Here is a 25,238-nt window from a genome sequence, read left to right as displayed (position 1 = left end):
CCACATTTTCTAATACTGACAGTAGCTGCAGTTAACATCTGCAGTATATCTTTTTAAGCTATTAAGAAAGCAAATGTTCAGTAACATGGTAATTTGGGTGAACAGCCAAACAATTACAGATTTAGTATTGTGCTATGGCAATACCAAGGCTTTCTAATTTAATGTTAGGTTTTTTTTTGTTTTGTTTCAGTTGTTTACTCAAACAACTACAGACATTTGTAAGAAGTCCTATATAACTGCATATAAGAGAGAACTTTCAAAACCTCATTTTAAATGAAATTGTAATGTTCCATCAGGGATAACTTAGTAAGGATCATTAGACTAAGCAGCAAATTAATGTACTCTACATAATGCAGCCTTTGGGGGACAGTCTGGACTACAGAATAGTTTCCAGCCCTGGGTAGTGTTAAAAAATAATCATCTGAGACAGGCAATTTATCCACTGGGTAAAGAGTTCTGGTTTCTTCAGGTTCTTACATCACAACCATCACCATGGTATCTGAGCATGTGGTATCACATGCAATTAAAACTTACAGTACATACAGCTCAGACACATGAGGGACATGTCTACACTACCACTCCCTTTCAGAAGGGGTATGTAAATGCAGCAGTTTGAAAGTGCTAATCTGAATATCAGGAGCAGAGGGCTAAGTTCCACCCACAGAAGTGGCACTTTGGGCAGAGCTTGTGATTTTGAACTTTATGTTGGATTATTTAGAAATTAAGGGCTTTGTATCTGCTATTAAACCAGCCCCAGAAAGGGACACTCTAAGCACAAGAAATATGGCTGCCACATTTCTAATTCCTGGTAACTAAGCCTGTGGCACTGGCCCCTGCCCTGCCTCTTCTCTTAAGACCCTCCTCCTCCTGTTGCTTGCTCCTCTTCCCACCTCCCACTCCTGGTCACTTTCGGGATTGTCTCCACCTCTCTTCCACCCCAAAATGGACTCCTGCTTCAGGGTGGGAATGGGAGTAGCTGCAGCCTGATAAGGAGCTTATCTGCAGGGAGGAGGGAGCTCCACTGAGGAAGGGCTGTCATAGGTTAATGACTTGGTGCTTCCCCACACACTGTGTTGACCAGACACCAAAAGCCTGGTTATCACACTGACTGGGCACTGCCAGGTGCTCTTTTCACACAGACTCCCCAGCTGAAAATCAAGTACCTGGCAATCTCAATAAAGAAGCTTAAAAGCGGACTGTTTACATAAAACTTAGACAGATGGATCCCTTATTACAAAAAACTCTCTGGAGGGTTTCTGGGGCCTGTAAAGGGGAGGCTGCTAGAGGCAGAGCTCTGCAGAGGCATTCTCAGCCACAAGGGGAAAGCTGGGTAGTGGCCAACCTGGCTACCACTCTGGTTGAATGGTCAGGATCACTGAAATCTTTCCCATCAAGAGGGGGAGGGAGAGAGGTGAGAGCAGAGAATAAGCAGGTAAAAAGATGGAGGAGATACTGTAGTACTTGGTGTGACAGCAGCAGACCAAGGCTGTTTCCTTGCTACTTCTGCAGAATCAAGAAAGGAGTTACTGTGGGCAGCCCAGCATAACCAGCAGCAGAGGCCAGAGGCTTAGTGCTGTCAACAGAAGAGATACACCTTGCACTCCTATTCTCAATCTGAGGACACCAGGACACAGAGGCCATGCCTACGCTACAGAGTAATTCCAAAGTTATTATTCCAAAACAAGCTATTTTGGAATAATGTGCCCACACAACAGAGAAGCCCCAAAATAAGCAAAAATTATTCTGACATGGCGTGTCCACATACAACAGAACCTATTTTGGTTTAGAGCCCCTGGAAGTATTGCTTCCAGCGCCTCTAATCTGAAATGCTATGCCTACACAGCAGCTTTATTTCTGAATAAGCTATTTTGGAATAGTTTATTTTGAAACAGCCCCTATTCTGAAATATCTATTTTGGAACAGGCACTATTCCTTGTAGAATGAGGTTTACCAAATTATTTCAAAATAACGGTTGCATTGTGTAGACACTCACAAAGGTATTTCCAAATAGCGGCCATCATTCTGAAATAACTTTGCTGTGCAGACATACCCAGACAGTTTGAATGTCCCCCGTGGTCACCTGTTTCAGGGGATGGTTGGCCCAGAAATGGAAGCCTGTTGAATGTGCTGATTTCAAAAAAAAAATAGCTGTGTAGCTAGGGGTTCCTTCCTTCCCAGATTTTGAAAGCACCCGTCTTTGGGAAGGTTGCTTTCAAAATTGGGCACCCTTTCAAAGAAACCCCACCTACACAGCTGTTTTTATTTCAAAATCAGCACGTTCAACAGGCCAGGTGGCCGTCATTATGTAAAATAGGCAATGAATATTCATTTGCATTTTCAAATGGCTGCATTTACATGCCCCTGCCAAAAGGGAGCAGTAGGGTAGCCACGGCATCAGTGTGGAAAGCTCAAACACATTAGGCATGTATGCACTATGAAGAAGGCTCTGGGGAAAGTCCCGAAGAAGGAAAATAATTCTTTAGTCAAAAAGGCTAAAATGGAGAGTACACAGATCAACAACGAGGCCAGGGAAGGAGGAAAAAAGGCACATTGGCACTCTGCAGCCTGAGAATGCTACAGCACCAGGCAGGCCGTAGTTTGCTGGCAGAAATGCAAGAACCAGAGAGCTCCAAAGTAGGGGCGAGGAAACTGGGTTAGGAGAATGATCAGAAGAGGCCCAGGCTCCATATAAGAGAACTGAAGCACAGAATGGAACTCACCCTGCTTGTGAATAAATCAGGGCAGCTGCTGGCGTAGGCTGAAGAGGTCAAGAAAAAGAAGGCAGCAGTGAGAGCATGTTAACAGGACATACGCATGGGAGCTGTAGAAAGGTTGGATGATGCAATTATGGCAGTCTCCTACAGTTGCTAAGAGGAAGGGCAGCCCATCTGCAGAAGCTTTTGTGATGCCCAGTATGCTCAGAGCTCCCCCTGCTCTCAAAGCCCCTCGTGCCTCCACCCTCCTAAGACTCTGGGAGGGAGTTTGAGTGGGGAGAGTTTGGCTACAGGGTGCAATTTCTAAGCTGGAGCAGAATGAAGCAGACCTATGCAGAGCACACCTTCTCCATAATAGTCTGGTTGATGGCATAGTTGGACCTTCATAATGGCAGAAGTTTTTTTTTTTCTTCAGAAACTGAATGTTTCACAGAGGTTAGGTAGAATGGTAAGAAACAAACAAACAAAAAAATCACGTATAGATACATATACATACAAAAAAGCAAATTACCATATGATTCAATGAACTTAAATCTGTAATGTGGCTTTTAGCAGTTTCCAGTCTGAAGACAGGTCTTCAGGAAAATGCTCTACAATGGACAAGGCCCCAAAAGTATAATTATATTCAGACCCAAGCTATTTTTGCTTGTGCCATCATTGTCTTTTGTCATTCAATTTCTTTATTTCTACACAGCTCATCAAGTGAAAGGTTATGAGTACTTTGCTTATAACTCATTTATAATGAATGCAGTTCCCCCCAGTCTTTCAGGTGTGTGACACACATTAACTAATTAGTATGCAATTTCATTTTCCTGCATTCTCCTGATGAACTGAAAACTGAAATTGCTATTTTAAATTTATGCTCACAGCATGTAATTAATAATGACACTACAATACTTGTAATCAGTTGGTGATTTAAAGGGTCAATGCGCTGGTTTTGAAAGCAAATTAAAGGCAAAGTCAGTCATATCTCCCTTTAAAACAAAACAAAGCAAAATAAAACAAAAAAGTTCTGCCAACCTTTGTTTTTCCTTATAGGTTTAAGAGTATTAATAAAATAACATCCATGTTAACCACTTACTGCTTCGTAGTGACAAGAGACATTATTGTTTCTAATTAAAGGGAGAAGCACTCATATTTTTATAACTGCTGAACAGAGATTATCAAAATTGCCACTTTATTTGTATTAAAACTATTTACTTATAAAATCCCAATTATAAATCAAGAGCTGTTTTGTTTAACATTTCTAGGCCCTACCTGTTATGAGTTTGTTACAGTGTGTAAATTTTCACCTTCTTTGTTCCTTCCACCTGTGAGCCCCACCAACAGGAATCTTAATCAGCAGCCTTACATTCTAATCTTCCTCTTCTAGCCTTTTAGACTAGCACTACACTCACCCCTACCACTGGCAGCCTGATGCAAAAGAGTAGTCTTGAAAATGCAAAATGGCCACTTATTTGCATATCTGAGTGACTCATTTGCATATTCACGGCAGAAAACAAGCAGTGAAGACATGGTTTTGCTGGCACCCCCCCCCCCACTGTTGCCAGCCCCTTATCCCTGGAAAAAATCAGGGATAAGGGGCTTCCAATAAAGGGGTTTTTTGCCAGCAGAACCACATCTTCACTGCTTCTTTTCTGCCACGAATATGCAAATCAACCACTTGGATATGCAAACAAGCAGCCATTTTCCATTTTTGAGACTGCTCATTTGCATCAAGCTGCCAGCACTACAGGTGAGTGTAGCACTTGCCTTATTGTCTCTTCAGCTGTCCCAGTTTTATTTGTTGAGACCTCTTACCTTCTAAAATCCTGACATGAACCTCCTTAATGGAGGAAAGTTTTAAACTTATATAATTGGGACTTGTTTAAGAACACATTACTAGATGCCCAAAAAGCTACAGTCCCAAATATCAAGAAAAGATCATAGTGGTTGTAAAAGAATAATAATCTGGTTTTAGAGGGAAAGTGAAGGTAGCTGTTAAAAAAGAAGAAAGAAAAAGTGGACAGTGATGAATATAAATAAGAAACTAGGAACTTTAGAAAGTTGATACGAGAAGCAAAGCAATACAAGGAGAAGTCTGTGGCCAGCACAGTTAATGACGGTAAATTGAAGTTTCTAAAATAGATTAGAAACAAAAAGTTCTATATTTGTTCAATATAGTCCTTCAGAATTCATACTTCCCAGAGAGATTCCATACAATGTTGGCCCACAACCATACATAAAATTTCATTACTTGAACTTAACTGAATAGGGTTTTTCTAAGAATATTGCAGAAAGTTGCCACATCTGTCACAATCATCATTAATAAATGTTACAGCTGACACAAAGATTGGTTGAATGTGACATGGGTTCTGAGTCAGGAACTAACTCAGTAACATGACAGTGAACTTCCCCATCAACAGAAGTTAAAATACGACATAAGTGGAAGACCAATTAACATGTGCGACCACAGCAGAAGGGCTAATTAAAGGGAGATGCAACCCCAGCAGCTGGGAGCAGATAAATAGAGAGGAACAAAGCCGTAGTAAGGAGTGGTGGGTGGGAAAGAGAATCAGTAGGAGTGGAAGCTGACCGGGACTTGGAACAATTCATGGTGAATTTTCCATCAGTAGATATTTTTAAAGCAGACAGTTTTTAAAGGATATGTTATAATTCAAACAGGAACTATTTGGGGAAACCTTGTGTTATGCAGGAGGTCTGTAATGGTTGACTGCACTCTGTAGCTAGGTATACACGTGAATGCTACATCGAAATAGCTTATGTAGTGACATTGAAATAAGCTATTTCGATGAATAACGTCTACATGTCCTCCAGGGCTGGTGCTGTCGACGTTCAACGTCAACATTGGGCAGCACTACATCGAAGTAGGCGCTGCAGGGGAGCGTCTACACACCAAAGCGGCCCACATTGAAATAAGGGTGCCAGGAACAGCTGCAGACAGGGTCACAGGGTGGACTCAACAGCAAGCCGCTCCCTTAAAGGGCCCCTCCCAGACACACTTGCACTAAACAGCACAAGATCCACAGAGCCAACAACTGGTTGCAGACCCTGTGCGTGCAGCATGGATCCCCAGCTGCAGCAGCAGCAGCCAGAAGCCCTGGGCTGAGGGCTGCTGCACACGGTGACCATAGAGCCCCGCAGGGGCTGGAGAGAGTGTCTCTCAACCCCTCAGCTGATGGCCACCATGGTGGACCCCGCTATTTCGATGTTGTGGGATGCAGATCGGCTACACGTGCCCTACTTCGACGTTCAATTTTGAAGTAGGGCGCTATTCCCATCTCCTCATGAGGATAGCGACTTCGATGTCTCGCTGCCTTATGTCGATTTCAACTTCGAAATAGCGCTCGCCATGTGTAGACGTGGCGGGCACTATTTCAAAGTTGGCGCGGCTACTTCAAAGTAGCCGGCACGTGTAGACGCGGCTTGTGTGGCAGAAATGTAAAAAACACATACAGCCTCCTGCCTACTTTTCCTTCTTCTGTGGCCTCTGAAGACAACATAGACCAAGGGACATTAAAACATTTCCTCACCTAGGGTCCACAGCCCAGAACCTACATCCCTAAGCCCCTCCCAAATCTACATTCCCTCCCAGAATTAAAAATTGCCAGTACTGGAGACCTGGTAAAGTGTACCTACGATTAATTAACCTCACTGTCAAAAATCTACATTTTATTTCCAGTCTGAATTCATTTAGCTTCAACTTCCAGTCCTGGAGTCCTTGGTACATTTCTCTGCTGGGCTGAGGAGCCCACTGTTAAATGTTTATTCCTCATATAGGTACTTAGACTGTAAAACCAAGTCACCCTTAACCTCCTCTTTGTTAACTTAAATAGATTGAGCTCTGAGTCTTGTAACTGTATGGCAGCAGTTCTCAAACAGAGTTTGTGTGTGCCTTAGAGGCTGAAAGAAGGTTTCATGGTGTCTGACAAAATTAACCAGGCTTCTGCCCTAGGCAGCTGGGTTCTAACTTCAGCCCTGATTCACTCCCAACATAGAGCTACTGCTCTAAGCCATGTTTTCTAACTCTATAATCATGACGATGGCTATTCTCTGGATTGTCTATTCCCCAATTTATCAATGTCGTTCCACTGCAAGCCCCAGAACTAGATAGATGTTCACAGCAGGGGTCACAATAGCACCAAATATTAGAGATGTAATTTCTTCTCTTACTTGAAAATATGTTGCTTATACACCCAATGATTACATTACCTTTTTTTTTCTGGACCCACTGGGAGCTCATGTTCACCTGATTATCCACCTTGAACCCCAAATCTTTCCAGTCACAGCTTTCCCCATATGGTTCCCCATTCTGAAAATGTGACACACAGTCTATGTTCCTAGATAAATTTTATTAGTTCTTGTTTACCACTAATATCTGTGTCCTCTATGAACATTAGCAGCGATGATTTTATGTTTTCTTCCTGGCCATTGAATAAAAATGTTAAATAGCAAGGGGCGAACAACTGATGTTTAATTGAAATACATATTTTAAAAATGTATTGGCTCTAAGTGGACTGGCCATAGATTTCTCCTTGTTGGTCCGTTTGCTCATATATATATATACATACACACTAAATGGGAGAAAGAAGGGGTTAATAATAATTAATGTAAATCAGAAGTTAGGAACTGTACAAAAATTGATATGGGAAGCAAATGGACCAACAAGGAGAAATCTATGGCCAGTCCACTTAGAGACAATAAATTTTTAAAATATGTTAGCAACAAGTAATCCTAACATTGGTATTGGTCTATTAGCAGATGAAAATGGCAGATCTGTCAATAATGAAGAAAAGGCAGACATGTTAAATAAATATTTGCTTTATATTAAGGGGTAAAATATATGAGAGAACCTCATCATATTGTGATAATACTCTTTCCATTGCACTAGTATCTATGATGAATGTTAAAACAGTGACTACTCAAGTGATACATTTTATATATAATATATACACTATATTTATTTGACCACATGCCAGTTAGACTAAAAAGTACAGTGATATGAAGTTAACATAGAATACATTAAATGAATTAGAACTATATAACTGATAGGTCTGAAATGCAGTTGTAAATATGGAAACATCATGAAGCTCGTGTGTTTCCATTAGAGATCAGTTGTTGGCCCCTTGCTATTTAACATTTTTATTCAATGAACAGGAAGAAAATATAAAATCATCACTGCTAATGTTCATATGCTGCCTTCATTTTCTCTCTAAACCAGCTATATTTTCAACCACCCATAGCCTTTTGGGCATATAGTAAGGTGTTCTTGAATTATTCCTAGCTATCATTCATATTTTTTCTGATTAAATTCTTCCCCTTGCTGATATGACTCATAATTGTGTTCACATTTGTTAAACTCGCCTTATTAAAGTACCAAATATAGATGTATTACTGGTCTGCACCTTATTCTGCTCATGCATTATAAATAAGATCAAGTCATGATCACTTATATCTAAGCTCCATTAATATTTATTTCTGTTAAGACAAGCCCTAATAAACTGAATACATTATCAGGTTATATTAACTTTCTGGCAGCCTCCACTACTGCCTGTGACCCTTCACTTTAATGGGGATTCTAAGAACGGTTCTAGAGTGGGTTCCTATGGAGTTTCTCCTCAGTTAAGGTTAGATTGTTTTGCTTAGGCACAATTCTGCAGCAGAGGACAACAGCACTCCCATTTATTGAGCATCAGGAGAAACCAGGGATTGCACTAATAAAGAACTTCTCCAAGTCAGGTGACCATATTTACCTTTCCTGAATATTGGGACACCTGGTAAAATTACTTCTAGTCAAGTGAGCTCTACAGCAATCAGAACTGTGCAGCATAAACGTTTAAACTGAAATCAAGGTGACTGAGCCCATGTTTAATACTGTGCAGCTGGAGTCTCTTTATTTACTTTCTTATCCCTAAGGTTTGCATGGGGAGAAGACAAACACACTCTCTCTCTCTCTCTCTCTCTCTCTCCCTCCTATACAATTCTCTCACATGAAGATGGGAGTGGCTGACCAACTTAATCATATTTTCCCTGCCCAGTGCCCTCTATCCTCCATGCCCATCTTGTCCCCCAGGATGGACTGACCTTTCCTGGTTCCTGGTGTCACATAGTCTTGAGGTAACCTGTGGGGAGCATGCAGGGTCAGAGGCCCAACCTCTCCAGATTTCTGTGAGAGTTCACATCAGAACACGGCCAGCAGAAGTTTTTTGGCATGTGCAGGAAGAAAGGGCTTCCAGGTGTAGGGGGTAGAGGTGGGGAGTAGTAACTACTTGGCTCATATCTTTATAGAGATCATCCTTTCTCCCATCCCCTGTTCCCCCGTGGCTAGACACACCTTGTCTCATAGAAAGGCAACTAATAGCTCCTATCTGCTGCTGGCCACCAACATAACGCACCCACCTCTTATACTTTGGGTTCAGTGTGGATAGGAAGGGGTTAAGCCCTAAAGATGCATTGTGCAACAGGGCCAAGGGAACACGACTGCAAGGTCTTCAATGAACCTATCCAAAGAGGCATAGCTCATCAGGGGAGGACGTCTAGGGATCAAACCAGGGCAGGACATAGGGATGGGACAGAATGTGAAGAGCATGCTATGTGCGTCTGCCCAAGGGGCTGTTGTGGAGCCTGTGGGGTTGGGACATGAACAGCCTGGAAACAGCTTCTTCCCCACCACTCCAGAGCTTCTCTGTGACAGCCTTGTGTAGGGCGTCGTCACATGCAGGGCTTGGAAACCCCTGGCCAGCTTCCCAGGCCAAAAGGTCTTCAGCTTTTCAAAGCCAACAGCCCAGCCAGAGGCAGGGGAGAAAAGGAGCCTTCTAGCCAGGCTGTTGGTGAGCTAAATGATATGGCCAGGTGCTGGTTCTCTCCATAGTGCTGGAAGCTAGATGTGACCCATGGGGGTGGGGGTGGGGAAGGATATGGAGGAGCAGTAGGGCTGTGGGGGTGAAGGGACACAGCAGGGAGAGGGCACGTAACAGAACCGTGTAAGTGAGTGGCGGGGAGCATGTAAAGGGCCAATAGGCGAGTAGCTGAGGTGACACATAACTGGCCACCTCCTTACCATCCACTTACTGGCCACGCATGTACCATCCACCACAGCAAACAGCCAGTGGCAGCTGGAAACAGGATGGGAGATGAGAGGGGCCTGCTAGCCAAGAGCTGGCACACAGCAGGGACTGAACTGAAAGACAAGAAGGGGGAGTAGCCAGCCCTGCACAACCACCAGCCTTGAACACCCACCCCCATTGTCAGCCACTAGACTCCACCCCCCCACCAATCACTGCTGTTGGGTGGGCAGATGGTGAGAAAGAATCTGGCCAGCAGTAAGACGCACCAATACTTTTGGGAGGGGAAAGACAGACAATACAGGACATTTTCCAATTTTCAAGAAAAAGGAGGGACACCTGCGGGAGAGATTAAATATGGGACTCTTCCTTTAAAAACAAACGTCTGGTCTCCCTATCTGCCGGCTTCCTGTGCAAAAGTCCGGTTTGAGACTCCTGTTGCTCTCCTCCTTCGCTCTATAACCTTCCCTGCTCTGTGCATGCATGTGAGGGCTAGGAAATACTTGGACTTGATGAATATTTTACTGGTCAGACAATGAAACAGAGTTTGAATGCAAAGAAGTACAATGCATGTGTAACGCCGACACACCCGGGTTGCTGGCCCCAGGGATAAAACCTGCGAGCATAGGGTCTAAAGCCCTGAACTCTATCACGAGCTAAAGGCCAGCTGGCTCTCAGCCAAGGCTGTAGAGCAGAGACTTCACTCACCCCAGATGAGGTCTCAGTGCCTCTGGGTACTACACATGTATGATGTCTGATTTTCCAGTGGTTCACATAGGAGAAATCAAAACCAAACTTCAGTAGAACCTCAAGGCTTTTCTCTAGACAAGGACTATTTCTCTTCCCAATTTATTCCCAGCCATTTTAGCACTAAACATATTCAGAAAAAACATTTTAAGATTAAGTTTTTAAATGAGAATAAATGTATTTATATTTCCATTCTTCCCCTACTGAAAAGTAGCTCAACCCTTTTTCCTTCAGATTCAAAATCAGAAGTTACCCTTGGGCAGAGAAGTCCTGGAAAACTGCATTTCAGTAAGTGAAAGTTGTTACGAGTGATTGAAAACAGGTTATAATGGAAAAATCAGGCAACCTTAACTATAGCTATAGCTAGTGTTCTGGTTATAATGAAACTATGGAAAATCTGTAGTCTTAGAAAATGCAACACAAGCTTTTAAAGTTCACCCTTTAAAGTTATAATTTTTAACTTATCTTAGAAAAAAAACCACACAATAAACTGTGGGGAACCTTATCTATGCCAGGAAGAGTGGTTGGATGGGATCACTTCCAAGATTCTAGAATCTTAAACTGCTGCACGTTCTAAAGAATCACCACAAATGTGACCACCTTTCATTCTAAGTGCAGAGGGAAGGCGGAGGGAGAAAGTAATAAAAATTCACATGTTAGAGGCTAGGCACATTGCGTAATGAATTATGGAAAGGCACTTAGATACCATGGTGATAAAGGTTATATGAGAATCTGAATAAAATAGAATAGAGTCAAGACTACCTTATCCTGATCTATAGATTATGTATTAGTTATACTGATTGCTTATGAAATCTGATTTGTCATTTTGAGGGTTGAAAGGTTCTTGTTTCAAGATTAGGGTCAGTATTATTCAAAGTATTATATAGTCAGGAACTATGCTATGAGGTGCACAGCTGCAACTGCCATACTCTAGCAACTCCTCCATATATGCAATTAGTTTATTACTACATGTATGCCAGTCAAACACTCCTGCTGAATAACGCAAATAGCAACACAATGCGAGTACATCTGAACATCCATGAACTCAGACCATCCTTTGCACAACAACCTGAAATGTTAGTCACCATCTTCCTCATCACCAGAGGCGATCATTCCGGAACCTCCCAAGGCACATTTCTCTTATCTACTGACCATAGGCTGGGATACAGCTTGTATAATATGTTATGCTGATACCACTATGTCTGCTGCATATTCAATAGGCATTTTCCCCTCTTCCTTCTTTATATTTCCTCACCTTACTAATGCTTGTGTATACTTCTCCTGTAGGTTAGTATATCAAAATGGCAACTTAGCATATGTGCCACATTGTTGTCATGGCTCTCTTGTGCTTAGTCATCTGTGGATGTTGATTCCTCTTCCTGTAGCTGATAGGTGTTGTCATGCCAACATTTGCAAATTCTATTTTCAGTTCCCTCAAATTTAAGGAGACCATTAAGTCATTTATCTATGCCAGAGTTCATAGGCCTCAACTTTATGCTAATTACTGAAGCTAATGCCTTTCAGGATACAGGTTCCTGGCATTATTGATGAATATAATAAAATAAAGGCAATGCATTGAATAAAAAAGGGCAAGCTAGCTCTATGGGCTATAGCCCTTATTAGGGCTGTCTGGAAAATAAGGATTTAATGTCACACAAAAAACTTTTCTACATTTTTGTGGGAAAAAATGTGAAGGGGATGAAGAAAAACTAAGAGTTCACTGGTTAGGGTGCTGATATAGGAATGAGACACCCAGGTTAAAATTCCTGCTCTGAATTAGGCAGAAAATCCCATTCTACTTTATTGGAGGCAAGTTCCTCTTTCACTTAAACCATTGTACTCCGAGTGGAGTATAGGTCATCTACAAGTATCCACTTCACTCTGTCTCAGGACAAAACTTCTATCTTATCCAGGAGTAGCCCAGTTTTTGTCCTTCAATCTCAGTAGATCTTCTCCCAGTTGTCCTAGGTCATCTTCTTTTACATTTTCCATGCAGCTTCCATTTGAGAGCTTGACAGACTATGCTGGATGATAGTTTTCTGAGATTGTAGCCTAGCCATCCCCACTTTCTTCTCTTGATTTGAATATCAAGTGGATCTTGTCCTGCTCTGTTCCAAAGCTCCTCAACTGTGACAGTCTAGTCATTTGATGAGAAGGATGTACCTCAGTCATCTGTTTATGAATGGCTGTGGCTTGTGATTTGGAGAGTTTTTAGTAAGCCGGGTATCACACGCATACAAGAGCACACTTTTTACAATGGTGTTGAAGATTCACAGTTTCATTTTAGCAGATATTATCTATGAACTCCACATGGGACAAAAAGTCTTTAATGCAGCTGTTGCTTTCCCTATCCTGGCATTGATATCCTTATCTCTTCCTCTCTCTCTGCCTATAATACTCTACAAGCAGGTGAATTGTTCCACATCTTTCAGGTCATCTCCTCCCAGTGTGATGGTGGTGGTGTTGGATTGGTTGATCCTCATTGTCTTAGTCTTTCCCTTGTTAATGCCCAGTCCAGTCATGGAGGCAGTTTTGTCTAGTGTTGCGACCTTCTTCTTCCATGCTTTCATGTCAGTGTGAAAGGAGGATGACATTGTCAGCAAAATCAATGTCCTCTAGCTGTTTGAAAAGTGTCCACTGAATGCCTAGTTGATGGCTTTATGTTCCCTCTAACAGAGCTTAAAAGAACAATTTACTACTTCATGCTTCAATTGAACTTTTAAGTTAGGTTCTGACTCTAAGAACATACTTTTGCTAAATTTCCTCTCTCATATTTTTTTCCTTTCCTTCTCAATGTACAAACTCAAAAATTTCCAACTCCCTGATGGACTATATGGGAAAAAGATCTTAAGATTTTTTTCCCCACTGTGGACTCATCATCGTCATCATCATCGGATAAAATTTTCAAAAACTTACATGCTTTTAAAGCACCTGTGATATTTAGGAAAATTTTCCTGTAAAAGAGTTTAGATCTCAAATTTTCTTAAGTAGGAAAAATGCACATAATACTTGTAAACTTATACATTATTCAGCAACCTGGCATTAAGATCACAGAGAGAGTCAGTAAAATAACCCACACGGAACAAAAACTGAAAATTGTATGTGACTCCTATATATGCTTCATTTTAAACATTTCACTCACATAAGGCCAGTGCTTTCTTTGTTTAAACAAAAACAAAAAAAAACCAGAGGAGCTGGTACTCAGCAGGCACCTCATCCCTTCCCGCCCCCAGCCAGGGTTCCCATAGCTGGGACTGCCAGCGGACCTCTGTGCCCCAGCTGGTTCTCCGCTGCAAAGCACTGCATAGTAACAGTAGTTCCTTTCCAATGTTATGTGTGAGTGTGGATTGTAACATATTTTCACACAAAAAGCTTTATTGGAAAACAAAGAGTTAAAGTTGATAAATACTAGTCCAATACATATACATTAAAAAAAATAAAAAAAAAACCCATAGAAACCAACAGCTAAGATTACCAACAAATCGTGTATCACAGAATCACAGAATCATAGGGCTGGAAGGGATCTCAGGAGGTCATCTAGTCCAGCCCCCTGCTTCAAGCAGGATCAACCGCTACTAAGTTATCCCAGCCAGGACCTTGTCCAGCCGGAACTTAAAAACCTCAAGGGATGGAGAATCCACCACCTCTCTAGGCAACGCATTCCAGTGCTTCACCACCCGCCTGGTGACGTAGTTTTTCCTAATATCTAACCTACACCTTTCCCTCTTCAACTTCTGACCATTACTCCTTGTTCTGCCATCTGACACCACTGAGAATCACGCTTAAAACAATATTCCATCACACTTGATTTTCCACTGCTCTGCCTTTTGGTTAGTATGTACCTATGTGCAAAGTGAATCCAACCATATAAACATTTTGAAAGGTAGCAAAGTACCATATCCATGCAATGGACATTTGCAACTTTACAGAAATAGTCTTTTTTGGGCAGATATGCAGAATTACAGACCCCAAACATATGTTTGAGCAAGTTACAAACATTAGAAATTCAAAACCAGGATTCCAACAGATGACACATTTCTATCTTAACTACAGTGGTTACCACATCTGCTATAATGTACACGCTGACTTTACGTGGGCATGTGTGTTATGTAGTTAGACAGAGGATACAAATGGAGGTCTGACGCTATACCCCGTCTTGTGCAAAATTCCTAAGACAGCAGCTGAGTATTTTGCCAGCATAATGACTTTAGGATTGGGCCTGTGGCTTTTAAGTGTTAAAGGTTGTCCATCAACAGATGCTGCTGTTAAATACTACTAAAGCACCAATGAACAGAAATGTGTCATATTTGAAAAGCTGCCTTTGATAAGAATCTGTTTTTATGTACTGATGATTCTTACAGTTATAATGGAGTATTAGAGTAAACTGTGCTTTTATACAAGATTTGATTAATTTATACATATAAAGAGGCTGAAATTAGGATTTTCTCCCACCCCTCTTTAGTCTAGGATGTATTTATGACAGTGAACAAGAAACCTGCTATTAGTTTACCACTTATCTTGACCAGTTTCTTAAAAGCTCTGGCAATTAAGTCTGAGAGGTTTGTTTCCCCCGCCCCCCCCCCAACTCCATCTGTTACCTGAATCCATGGCCATCTGTCATTTTCTGCAGCAGTCCAAGCATTTACAAGACCCTTCTTATTAAGTCGTGCATAGTATGGATACCATTTCTGGAGCCCAAAAAGAGCCCGATGGGTGGAAGATGCAGTAATTTGTTGGTTTGATACAATTCCTCCTTCTATTCCCAAGGGACCGGAGCATCCTGTGAAGAAAATAAATGATCAATTACTCTGATTCATGATTGACATACACGAAATAGAGTTAATTTGCTCCAGGAAGCTACTGATTTCAAATATGTTATTAGCAGACTTTAAACCATCTGAGTTGTACTGTATTATCAACAGAACTGAGCAAACTGTGGTGGTGGGGGGTGAACCTCCATGAACAACTGATTAGATTAACTTTGACTCCTTTTTGTTTGCTTTCCACAAAAAATTGGAAGTCTGAGTTTTCTGATGTAAGTGTTCACAAAAAATGAATGGTATGCTTGGATGCAGAAATATTTGCTGAAAACAAATTCTGAAGTGCATTATTATTGTAAAACTGGCATTTTGCTGTTTGTACTGTGATACTTAGTCCCCTTGCTGACACAGTGGGAACTGTGAATATTGTAACTGACTATATAGTTGGAAATTAGCACTGTATTGGTTAGTTACATAAATAAGCTTATATTAAGTCAGTCCCTGAGTGGAGCTCTTTTGGAACTAATTGATTCAGCGCAAGAGATATATCCAACTGCAATAGTTTCAGTTTTATTATAGACTTTCCTGTGGCTCATCATCAAGGTACCTCACGAATGTTAATGGATTTATCTTTCTAAGACACTTGAGATAACTGAGATATTTGCACGATTGGTTATGCAAGTCATTCAATCAGGGAACAGAACCCATGCCACATGTTTTACTTGGATAACCAACACAGAGAAAAATTATTATTCAGACTTCGCAAATTATCTGCTAACAATAATTTGCTGGAAAAAAAGCAACCTGTGAATAATTTCAAGTTAATGATGTTTTTCCTGTTCTGTGTTTTTATTTCCTGCTCACACATGCCAGCCATTTAACTAGGTCTAACAGTAAGTTATAATGTTCCACCACACACCACTAACCAGGCCCATGGACAGGGAGTGGGGGGACAAATGGGGTAGTTGCCCCAGGGCCTGGCCTTTCAAGGATGCTCAGAGCTACAAGAACCACCACTGTTCCTTTGGCAGTAGCAGCGCTCTGCTGCTCTGTGCAGCTGGTCGGGGACCCAGCAGCACAGTTCTGGTGGCAATAAGGGTGACTGCCCTTGGACTTTCTGGAGGCATAGAGCCAGGCCCTCTCCCATTTTGTCCCAGCGCCCGCAGTGGCTGTCAGCACTGCTGTCAATAACACTGAGGAAATCCTCAGCCTCTTCCTAGAGAGACAGAGGTTCACAAGGAGGAATCTCACTTTGCAAAGAGTTAAGGTATTCCACTCGCCTACCGGCAAAAGAGCCATCACCAAATCTTGGGTCTCATTTACCTATGGGAGTTGATCCCTTTCCCTTTTAATTTGTATCCACACTGATCCCTGAGTGCACTGGCAATTAATTTCCTTTCACACTGCTCCCTCTACTTCCCGGTACCTCTTTCTTACCTGACCAATCTCTTACAGTCAACAAGTCAAATCTCAGCCTCTGCATTGGACAAAGGGGCTTCATTACTCTTAAAAAGCTAAAGCCCTGTGTTGCAAGTGTCTTCATTTATGATCCCTTAGCCACATATACACAAAATTAGTCAGGCCACTCCACAGTTCTTACTTGTCTAGCCCCTGTCGATGAAGGTTGAGTCAACCGCTCACCACCAAATTCACGCCGTAAGCATCTCTGGAATTAATACTTGCTCAGTCAATTCCACATCCCTCTCAACCCTAATTCTTGCAAGTCCAAGCTATCAAGGACAAGGGGCTTTTGAAAAATCTCAGGAGAGGCCTACAAAGATGGAGTAGAAAGCAGAGGTGGATACTGTACCCCCAGAAGTTACTTGAGTAAAAGAGCAGCTGTTTTCATTTCTGGGTACTTGAGTACAATAAAGATGTGACCTGTGTTTGTGTGCACTTTTACTGAAGAAGTTTTCCAGAGGGACACTGTGATTTGTATTTAAGAACATTCCCCCACCTAGCAGCTGCACTTTTACTCAAGTAACTTTTGGGGTACTTTTTCCATCTCTGGTGCTGTGTCTACACTAGCCAAAAACTTCGAAATGGCCATGCCAATGGCCATTTCGAAGTTTACTAATGAAGCACTGAAATACATATTCAGTGCTTCATTAGTATGCGGGCGGCCATGGCACTTCGAAATTGACGCGGCTTGCCGCTGTGCGGCTCGTCCAGATGGGTCTCCTTTTCGAAAGGACCCCGCCTACTTCGAAGTCCCCTTATTCCTGTGAGCAGATGGGAATAAGGGGACTTCGAAGTAGGCGGGGTCCTTTGGAAAAGGAGCCCTGTCTGGACAAGCTGCGCCAATTTCAAAGTGCCACGGCTGCCCGCATGCTAATGAGGTGCTCAATATGTATTTCAGCGCTTCATTAGTAAACTTCGAAATGGCCATTTGCATGGCCATTTCGAAGTTTTTGGCTAGTGCAGACACGGCCTGGTTGAAGGATATGAACACCAGTTACTCTTATGCAATCCAGTCTCAGCCAATGGGAACACAGAGGACTTGAACAGGAGGGGCCAGACCTATCCTTCTACGAGTGTGTTTTTGCAGTCCTCCTCTCTGTCCTCCAGTATCCTGGGGTCCTATCAATATTGTTGATCAGGGAGAAGGGAGACATTTCAAGTCATATTTACAAATCTAAATGTAGGCATTTCTATTTTTATCATTAACTGAAAATGAATTCCAAACCATATTTGCTACAAAGTTTTACTACACAGAACAATAAACATATAAATAATTTGAACAGACAGTAAGCAAAAAAAAAATAACTCTTGCAAATTTCCTCCCTTTCCCCAAAGCCATGACAGGGAGACAGCACTGGTAGACAATGGCTGCCTGTTCTCATGCATTACTTTGTGTCACTGACAAAGGAGACAAATATAAAACAAACTGTAGCTCGAAGTTGACTCTGGGATGAAGGTTAAAAGGAGTCTAAAAATACCTTGTGGGAATCCATGTTCATTGCTTTCCAGAGGACAAAAGAGGCTCACTGTATAGCTACAAAAGATGGTCTCTGAAATTCTGTCCCCACTGAAATCACTTGAAAATCAGTCTGGAAGCTGAAGCCTCATTCTGTTTTTCTGGGTCACATGGCACTGACAATGCAGCTTTTGCATTTCAAACTTAGTTAATAATTCTGTGGATGCTGCATGAATCAGAATGAAATTCAGTTCACTCTCCCACAGCTGTATTGGTGCCACAGTGGTAACAGGAGTCAAAAATAGTAAAGCCTTTGTCATGGGTAAAGGCATATGTGACACAGAAAGGACCCGAGAAGTAGAACTGATAAAGATGTGCCATTTCACATTGTAAAAAAAAACTACTTGGAGGTTGAAAGACCCATTTCTGATTTGTTATAATGAGTCCATTGAGCCTGAAAATTGTCATATTTTCAAGCCAGAGGAGAAATTTGAAAAAAAAATGTGGCTTCAAAAGTTAAAGTTTCTGGATTTTGCATGAAGTACAACTTCTTTATCAATTCAAAGTTCAAATACAAAGATTAATTCATAGTTCAAATATAAAAAACAATTCCATTTAAATGGTTCCCATATAATGAAATTAGTCATCCATGAGAGCAAGTGAATAGTCGGGTGGCTGGAAATGTAAACATGGAGGTATTATTAAATGTCATTGCAGACTGGAGAGTTTTGCGTCTAAATATGGATCAGGGCGCTTGAGGAGAAATGTGCATAAGTAAGCCTATGGAAGTTAACTTGAACTAGAAGCTTCAGGTACAGCATTGAATTTTTGGCAGCCTTCACGCTGATAAATCATTGCCTGACAACATGCTATTCCTTTATACTAATTTCATGTGTTTAAAATTGTACACTAATGTTAACTTTTCCCCTTGCACATGTGAATTATGGGTAAACAGGTCAAATTCAATCCCCCAGATTTGCATCCTTTCTAATTTTCTGGAACGGAGGAGAAAAGCTTGGAATGATAAGACAATAGACTGAACTTCAACTGGTAGGAAAGGATGCTGCCCCACTCAGCCAATGAGAATCAATTTACATCACTTGAGGATCTTGTCCAAGGTGCTAACTAAATCAGGCTGACCCTAATAACAAACCAAACCAAAAAAGCAGCACTTTGCATTGGAATGAGACACAAGTAAAGGTATGATCATGTCTTATTTGCGGTCTCTGCTCTGCAAATGGATATTTAAGGTGGGTATGGAGAAACACTCAACTAAGAGGCTGTATCTACACTAGCCCAAAACTTTGAAATGACCATGCAAATGGCCATTTTGAAGTTTACTAATGAAGCGCTGAAATACATATGTAGCGCCTCATTAGAATGCCGGCAGTCGTGGCACTTCGAAATTGACGTGGCTCTCCACCGCACGGCTCGTCCAGACAGGGCTCCTTTTCAAAAGGACCCCGGCAACTTTGAAATCCCCTTAATCCCCTTATTCGTAACAACAGATGCAAATAAGGGGATATATGTATTTCAGCGCCACATTAGTAAACTCTGAAATGGCCATTTGCATGGCCATTTTGAAGTTTTTGGCTAGTGTAGACACAGCCAGAATGTCCTAGCTCTTCATGTTTTACTTCTCAGCTGTAACTTTGCATCAAACAGTGATCTAGCTAGAGGAATAACAGGAACAATAAAGAGGTTACCTTCTGGATTAGGAACCAGAAGTATAACCACACCAACAGTGGTGAAAAACACAATGGGAGGGGAAGGACACCAGCTACATGACTGCCTCCCCATGACATTTGGGATTGGCTCATTACCTTTCATGCTCCCTATCACATCACTCCTGTAGCATTCACAAGTGAAATATTCAAAAGCACTGACCATTAGAACTAAATGAATACTTGATTTTTTTAAGTCAGCGGTCAAATTAAAAATTAGGTTTGTTTCTGACAGAGAATTTTTTAAATTTTTTGTTTTTTCTTGCCTAAATAAAGAGCTTTTATTCTGGTTAATTCAGAACAATTTTTCTAAAATTATATGCCAACTCAAGATGAAATGTCAAAATGATTTAAAAATGTTTTGACATTTGTGATTTTTTTTTCAGAAAATATTAAATTAGTTCAGAATTCTCAAAGAGTTTCTCTGACCCCCACACCTGTGTATATTTCAGCAAATTTACTACTTGCTGAAAATGTTTTGCCCAGGTCTACTGAGCATTGACATAAGAGTGCTCCCATTCACTTGACTTCAAACGTGCGGCCATTACATTGCCTACATAGCTGTATTATGCCAATGGGAGAGAGTTCTTCTGTTGATGTAATGAAACCAGCTCAACAAGCAGCAGGATATATGTTAACAGGAAAGTATGTTAACATGCTGTGCACTTGAGAGATTATGCTGGCAAAACTTATGTCATTTGGGGAGGGGGAGGGAAGAGGGTCACACCCTTGAGTGAGAAGAGTTTTGCCAGTGTAAATGACAGGGTAGACCTGTCCTAAGACACAGCATACACAATTTTTCAAATGAAAAATCCTAATATACAACATTGGAATTTTTTAAAAACTTCAGCATGCATTCCATAACATACCAAAATGAAACACAGGAAAGAGACTCAAAATACAGTTCTTGACAAAGATTGCAAAACATGTAGGACAGAAATATTTGCATATGCAGTTGTAAGACCACATTGGGAGGGTTGTCATCCAAGGTAATTCCACCTTTTAAAACAATTCAAGAAAGAAGAGATTGCATAGATAAATGCCCCCAATGTCAGCAGTACAGGGCTATCCTGAGGAGGTATGGGACTCTAGGCAATATTGTAAGACCGGTGGCCTTATGTCCAATATGTCCTCAGAGGAGGGAGGACAATTTTTTAGACACACAATTTTATAATCTTCAGCAACACACTAACAACATATTTTAAAGGAATTTTTAAATTAAGGTCCTGTAGACTTATACAGTAAATTCAGTAAAACCCTGGGGGTTCCAAATGCCTGTTAAATGGCTTCAGTATCACTTGACTGGCTCTTTCACAGGCTTAATGTTTTGATAATACATCTTGCAGGCTTTTTCACTATTAAGTTAATTAGCTCCTCTCTGAAGTGAGACTCACAAGGCTGCAGCATCCAGAGAACAGGGATAGAAAGATGCGGGTGTATGGACATTAAGATCCAGTGGTGCCCCAAATTTTTGGGTGCCCGACACAGATGTATTCTGCATCAGGGTAAAGATAGCAGAGGTACATGAATTCTATTAGCATAATGGAATGCCCGGTCTATCTAGTACTGGAACAAAAACAGCTTACGTTTTTTTGATGTTATAGTAGGTGAAGGCACAACATTCTATTTTGTTGACTTGGTCATGCAAATCAACTCAATTATGAATTATTGTAAAATTATGCTTGAAGACATTGTTTTGTGCATGTGCTGTACAAGTTCTAGTTTGCATTATGCAATTGACATTTTTTTCTGACAGCTCTCCTAGATGTTACAGCTAACATTAAAAAAAGAGCTATTTTATTAATTGGGAAAATCCTTGTGCTTTAGCTAAATGTCTGGAATCTTTTTATGTTCTTGTTCAAATGTGGAATTTTGCAGAAATATTCTCATTTACACAAAGGCCTGCTGATGGGGGCTTGCAGGTGGGAACAGGATAGCTCAGGGGTCCAGGCAATTTAAAAGCCTCCCCCCTGCCCCAGCTGTTACTGCTCACAGCACAGTTGGGCTAAAGTAGGCTTCTGCCACATCACTCACAGAAACAGATGCCATGTTCTTGAGGGACTGTGGTGTGACTCCATGTGCCGCTGCTGCCTCCAGCAACCAAATCTGCAGCTCTCATTGGCTGGAAACTGTGGCCAATGGGTGCTGTGGGAGTAGCGCCTGCGTGAAGCAGCACACAGACATCCTGCACCCACCCCTCCACCTAAGGGCCACTGCCAGAGGGGTGCGCTGTTTGCTTTCAGGAGCAGATAAATGTCACCACCCTCATCCCCTCCTGTATTCCAACCCCCTGCCTGAGCCTGGAACCAGTGCCCAAACTCCCTCCAAGAGCCTAAGCCCCTGTTTCAGCCTGGTGAAAGTGAATGGGGAGAGGGAAGGGTGAGCAACAGAGGGACAGAGGATGGAGTGAATGGAGGCACGGTCTTGGAAAAGGAGAGGAGGGGCTGTGGACTCCGGAAAGAGGCAGGGCAGGGCACAGAACATGGGTCTTTGAGCTTGAAAGATTACACATTTGGCAACCCCACCAAGTAGGCATATGAAAGCTCTGGCCATGCCAGACGTGTACATGTGGTAGTGCTGGAAGTTTGCTAGGCATCAGCCAGCGCAGGCACAGCACCACTCAAATGTCAGGTGGACTGTATCCATATGGACCTGGCTTGTGGGCGAGTGGGGAGCCTATTTACTTTTCTGCCCTAGGCTCTGGAATTGCTGTTGGTGGTCTGTTTACACAAATACAAAAGCTACATTTTATTTTTTTCTTTGTGGTAAACAAACAAACTTACTGCTGAAGAATCCCAATGGCAGCACATCATATATCAAGCTACATGAACGGTTTCCCATCATGGGAGTATGCAATCGAACAACAGATGCATAGTTTACACTTTGAGGCACAGTTTAGATATTTTAAATATTCCTTTTTCCATGAAAATTAAGATGTAAATGACTGTTTTTTCATGGACAGATGCTATAGTATGCAGCTGAGTGAATACTGGAAGTGAAAAAATTTGAGCTTTTGAAGAGTCTTCTCATTTTAAATAAAGCTTGGTACACTCTTTCCACAGCAGGTACATGATGTACTCTCTCCTCTGGCCTTTCCCTATTGCAATCCATAGTTCATGACAAGATGAGAAACTGGAGGTTCAGAAGAAGATAATTGCTTCACTGCAAGTGAGATTGGTCAATGCTTGTCATTAAATAGGCATGCACTTTCACAAATTAATGCTTCCATAGCAGAGTCTGACAGAAAAGCCTGACAAAAAATAAAGCATGTGAAAGTTGCATAGCACGTTCATGATGTAGAATACGGTCAGCAAGATTTTTCTCATCTGGAGCTGTTAATGGAATAAAAAAAACTAAGTGACAAAATTCCAACTCCAACAATGCTTTATTCACATTCAGGCAACGGGTATACACTGTTGCTTCTGTTATACATATGAAAAAATAAGGCCCCCCCCATAAACGCTATGTACAGAAATCACAGATTTAAAAGGAATGCTAACAAATCTCACAGCCATGAATGGAATTAAGAAAGTTTATGAATCAATGTAATAGCCACCCTCAGGAACTTAGAGAACTGAGCATCAATTTATCTTTCAGTTTTCCTAATAATGAACATCAGTTTAGAATGGACACTAGCATGAAGGGGGTTGCATATATGAAAACAGATATAACAAGAGCACAAGGTATCACTTCAATAATATACCCTCTGGCTGAATGCATGTGTCTGCACTCTGTTTGTGGTGGGTGGCTCTTTAGTGACTCAGAGCTCCAGCCGAGTCACATGCAGTCTTTAAAAAAACAAAACAAAACAAAAAACAGCAAACCCCTTTCAGGGTACAAGTCCAACAGGGGCCTCTCTTGGTGCCCTCGGTAATATCTCTCTGTTTGTCCCCATTCTGGATTAGATCAGTGCCCCATGGCTCCTTCCTTTGAGGCAATGTGGTTGCCTTCTAAGGGACTTTCTCGACACAACTCTGAAGCTGGGCTGCTACAGTTCAGTTCCTCCTCTGAGACGCCTCAGAAGCCAGGCCTGTCCTGCACAGTGATTAATGGGGGACTGGTTGGGGGAACCAGACCAGACCCATCCACTACTCTGTGTCCTGGCCCAAGGACCTGATGTTTAGCAGCTGTCTGCTGTGTCCATCAATGTAAGTTGCCTACTGCTCTAATTCCCTGGGCCCTGAACTGTCTTCACCCTTCCCTCAGGGCTTTGTCCAAATAGAGTACCAGTAACCAACTTGGAGCATCTTCTTGTACTCTCCAGCTTCTGACTGCACCACCCGGGACAAGGTCTGCCAGTCAGCCACTCCATCTATGCTTCTACAGCTTCAGCAAGTACCTAACCTTGCTTTGGCTTGGCAGCTGTTTTTATATAAGCTTGATGGACCTGATTGGCTGTTTCCAGAATAGCTGCTCTCGGCAAATCAGAGCTTCTCTCTGCTGCCCAGCAGGAGGCCTCAGGACTTAGTCGACCCCATTACACTCACCAATATGAGTCAGAAAGCAAATGGTCACATTTCCAGGTTTCACCTCTAGAAGGTAGGGCATAAGAATCAGTGTTCTCCCATATCACACCACCGCTCAAATCATCCTGCCCACAAAAGTAAATTCCATCATTATTGACCACTTAAAGCCAACAAATAAGTACTATCCCTTTTGTGCCAAAACTTGCTTAATGATATCTTCCGATGAATATTAATATAGAAAAATGTTATTTATTTATAACAAGAAGATTGACCCAACATTGCTCTGGTCCTTAGTACAATTAATGTTTGTTTTTTGGAAAATAAAATAAAAATGTAGCTGCTTCATTTAAATCATTGCTCTGGGTTGGGGCTGGGGTTCAGGAGTTCACTATGAAGGCTGCTCCAGGGGACAGAGAAGTATACTAGCCATCTCTCACCACAGTAGCATGGGGCCAGGTGAGAAGCACCTGTTCAGGGCTGTTGCAGTTCAAGTGCGCACAGCTGGAGAAGGGGTGGATGTCCCCTGGCTAGGGCAGGTCCAGGTTCATCTGCCCCTGCACATCCCAGCCGGAGAGAGAAATGTAGCAAACTGTGCACTTTTCCCTCACTCTCTGATGAACTGGAAAAGCTAACAATGAAAAGGGGAAGGGGGAAGCTTCAGCCTTCCCCCTGCCCCAAATATTGCTTGGGGGTGGGATTCTTAGGATGGGGCAGACCTACATGGGGGAGGGACACACCCCTAAGCCAGCCCCTTTCACCTGCCTGGTGATACTGTCACTTCTCCACATGGTTTTATGAGAAGCAGACCCATTTCAGGTACATCCAATTTTCCAGGCACAACCAAAT

General features: G+C 42.0%; 1 protein-coding gene across 1 annotated transcript in view; it reads right to left on the bottom strand.

Annotated features, from left to right (window-relative positions):
* EDIL3 (EGF like repeats and discoidin domains 3) overlaps positions 1-25,238 on the bottom strand; it is a 404,956-nt gene that overhangs the window by 97,009 nt on the left and 282,709 nt on the right. Inside the window, exon 6 of the mRNA XM_074995366.1 lies at positions 15,124-15,305. Within this exon, the coding sequence (XP_074851467.1) occupies positions 15,124-15,305 (182 nt within the window). The remainder of the gene's footprint in view (positions 1-15,123; positions 15,306-25,238) is intronic.

This window comes from Carettochelys insculpta, chromosome 5 (assembly GCF_033958435.1).
Source record: "Carettochelys insculpta isolate YL-2023 chromosome 5, ASM3395843v1, whole genome shotgun sequence".
NCBI classification, from domain to species: domain Eukaryota; kingdom Metazoa; phylum Chordata; order Testudines; family Carettochelyidae; genus Carettochelys; species Carettochelys insculpta.
The sequence above is the reverse complement of the archived record's forward strand: the minus strand, read 5'-3'. Positions and strand labels throughout refer to the sequence as shown.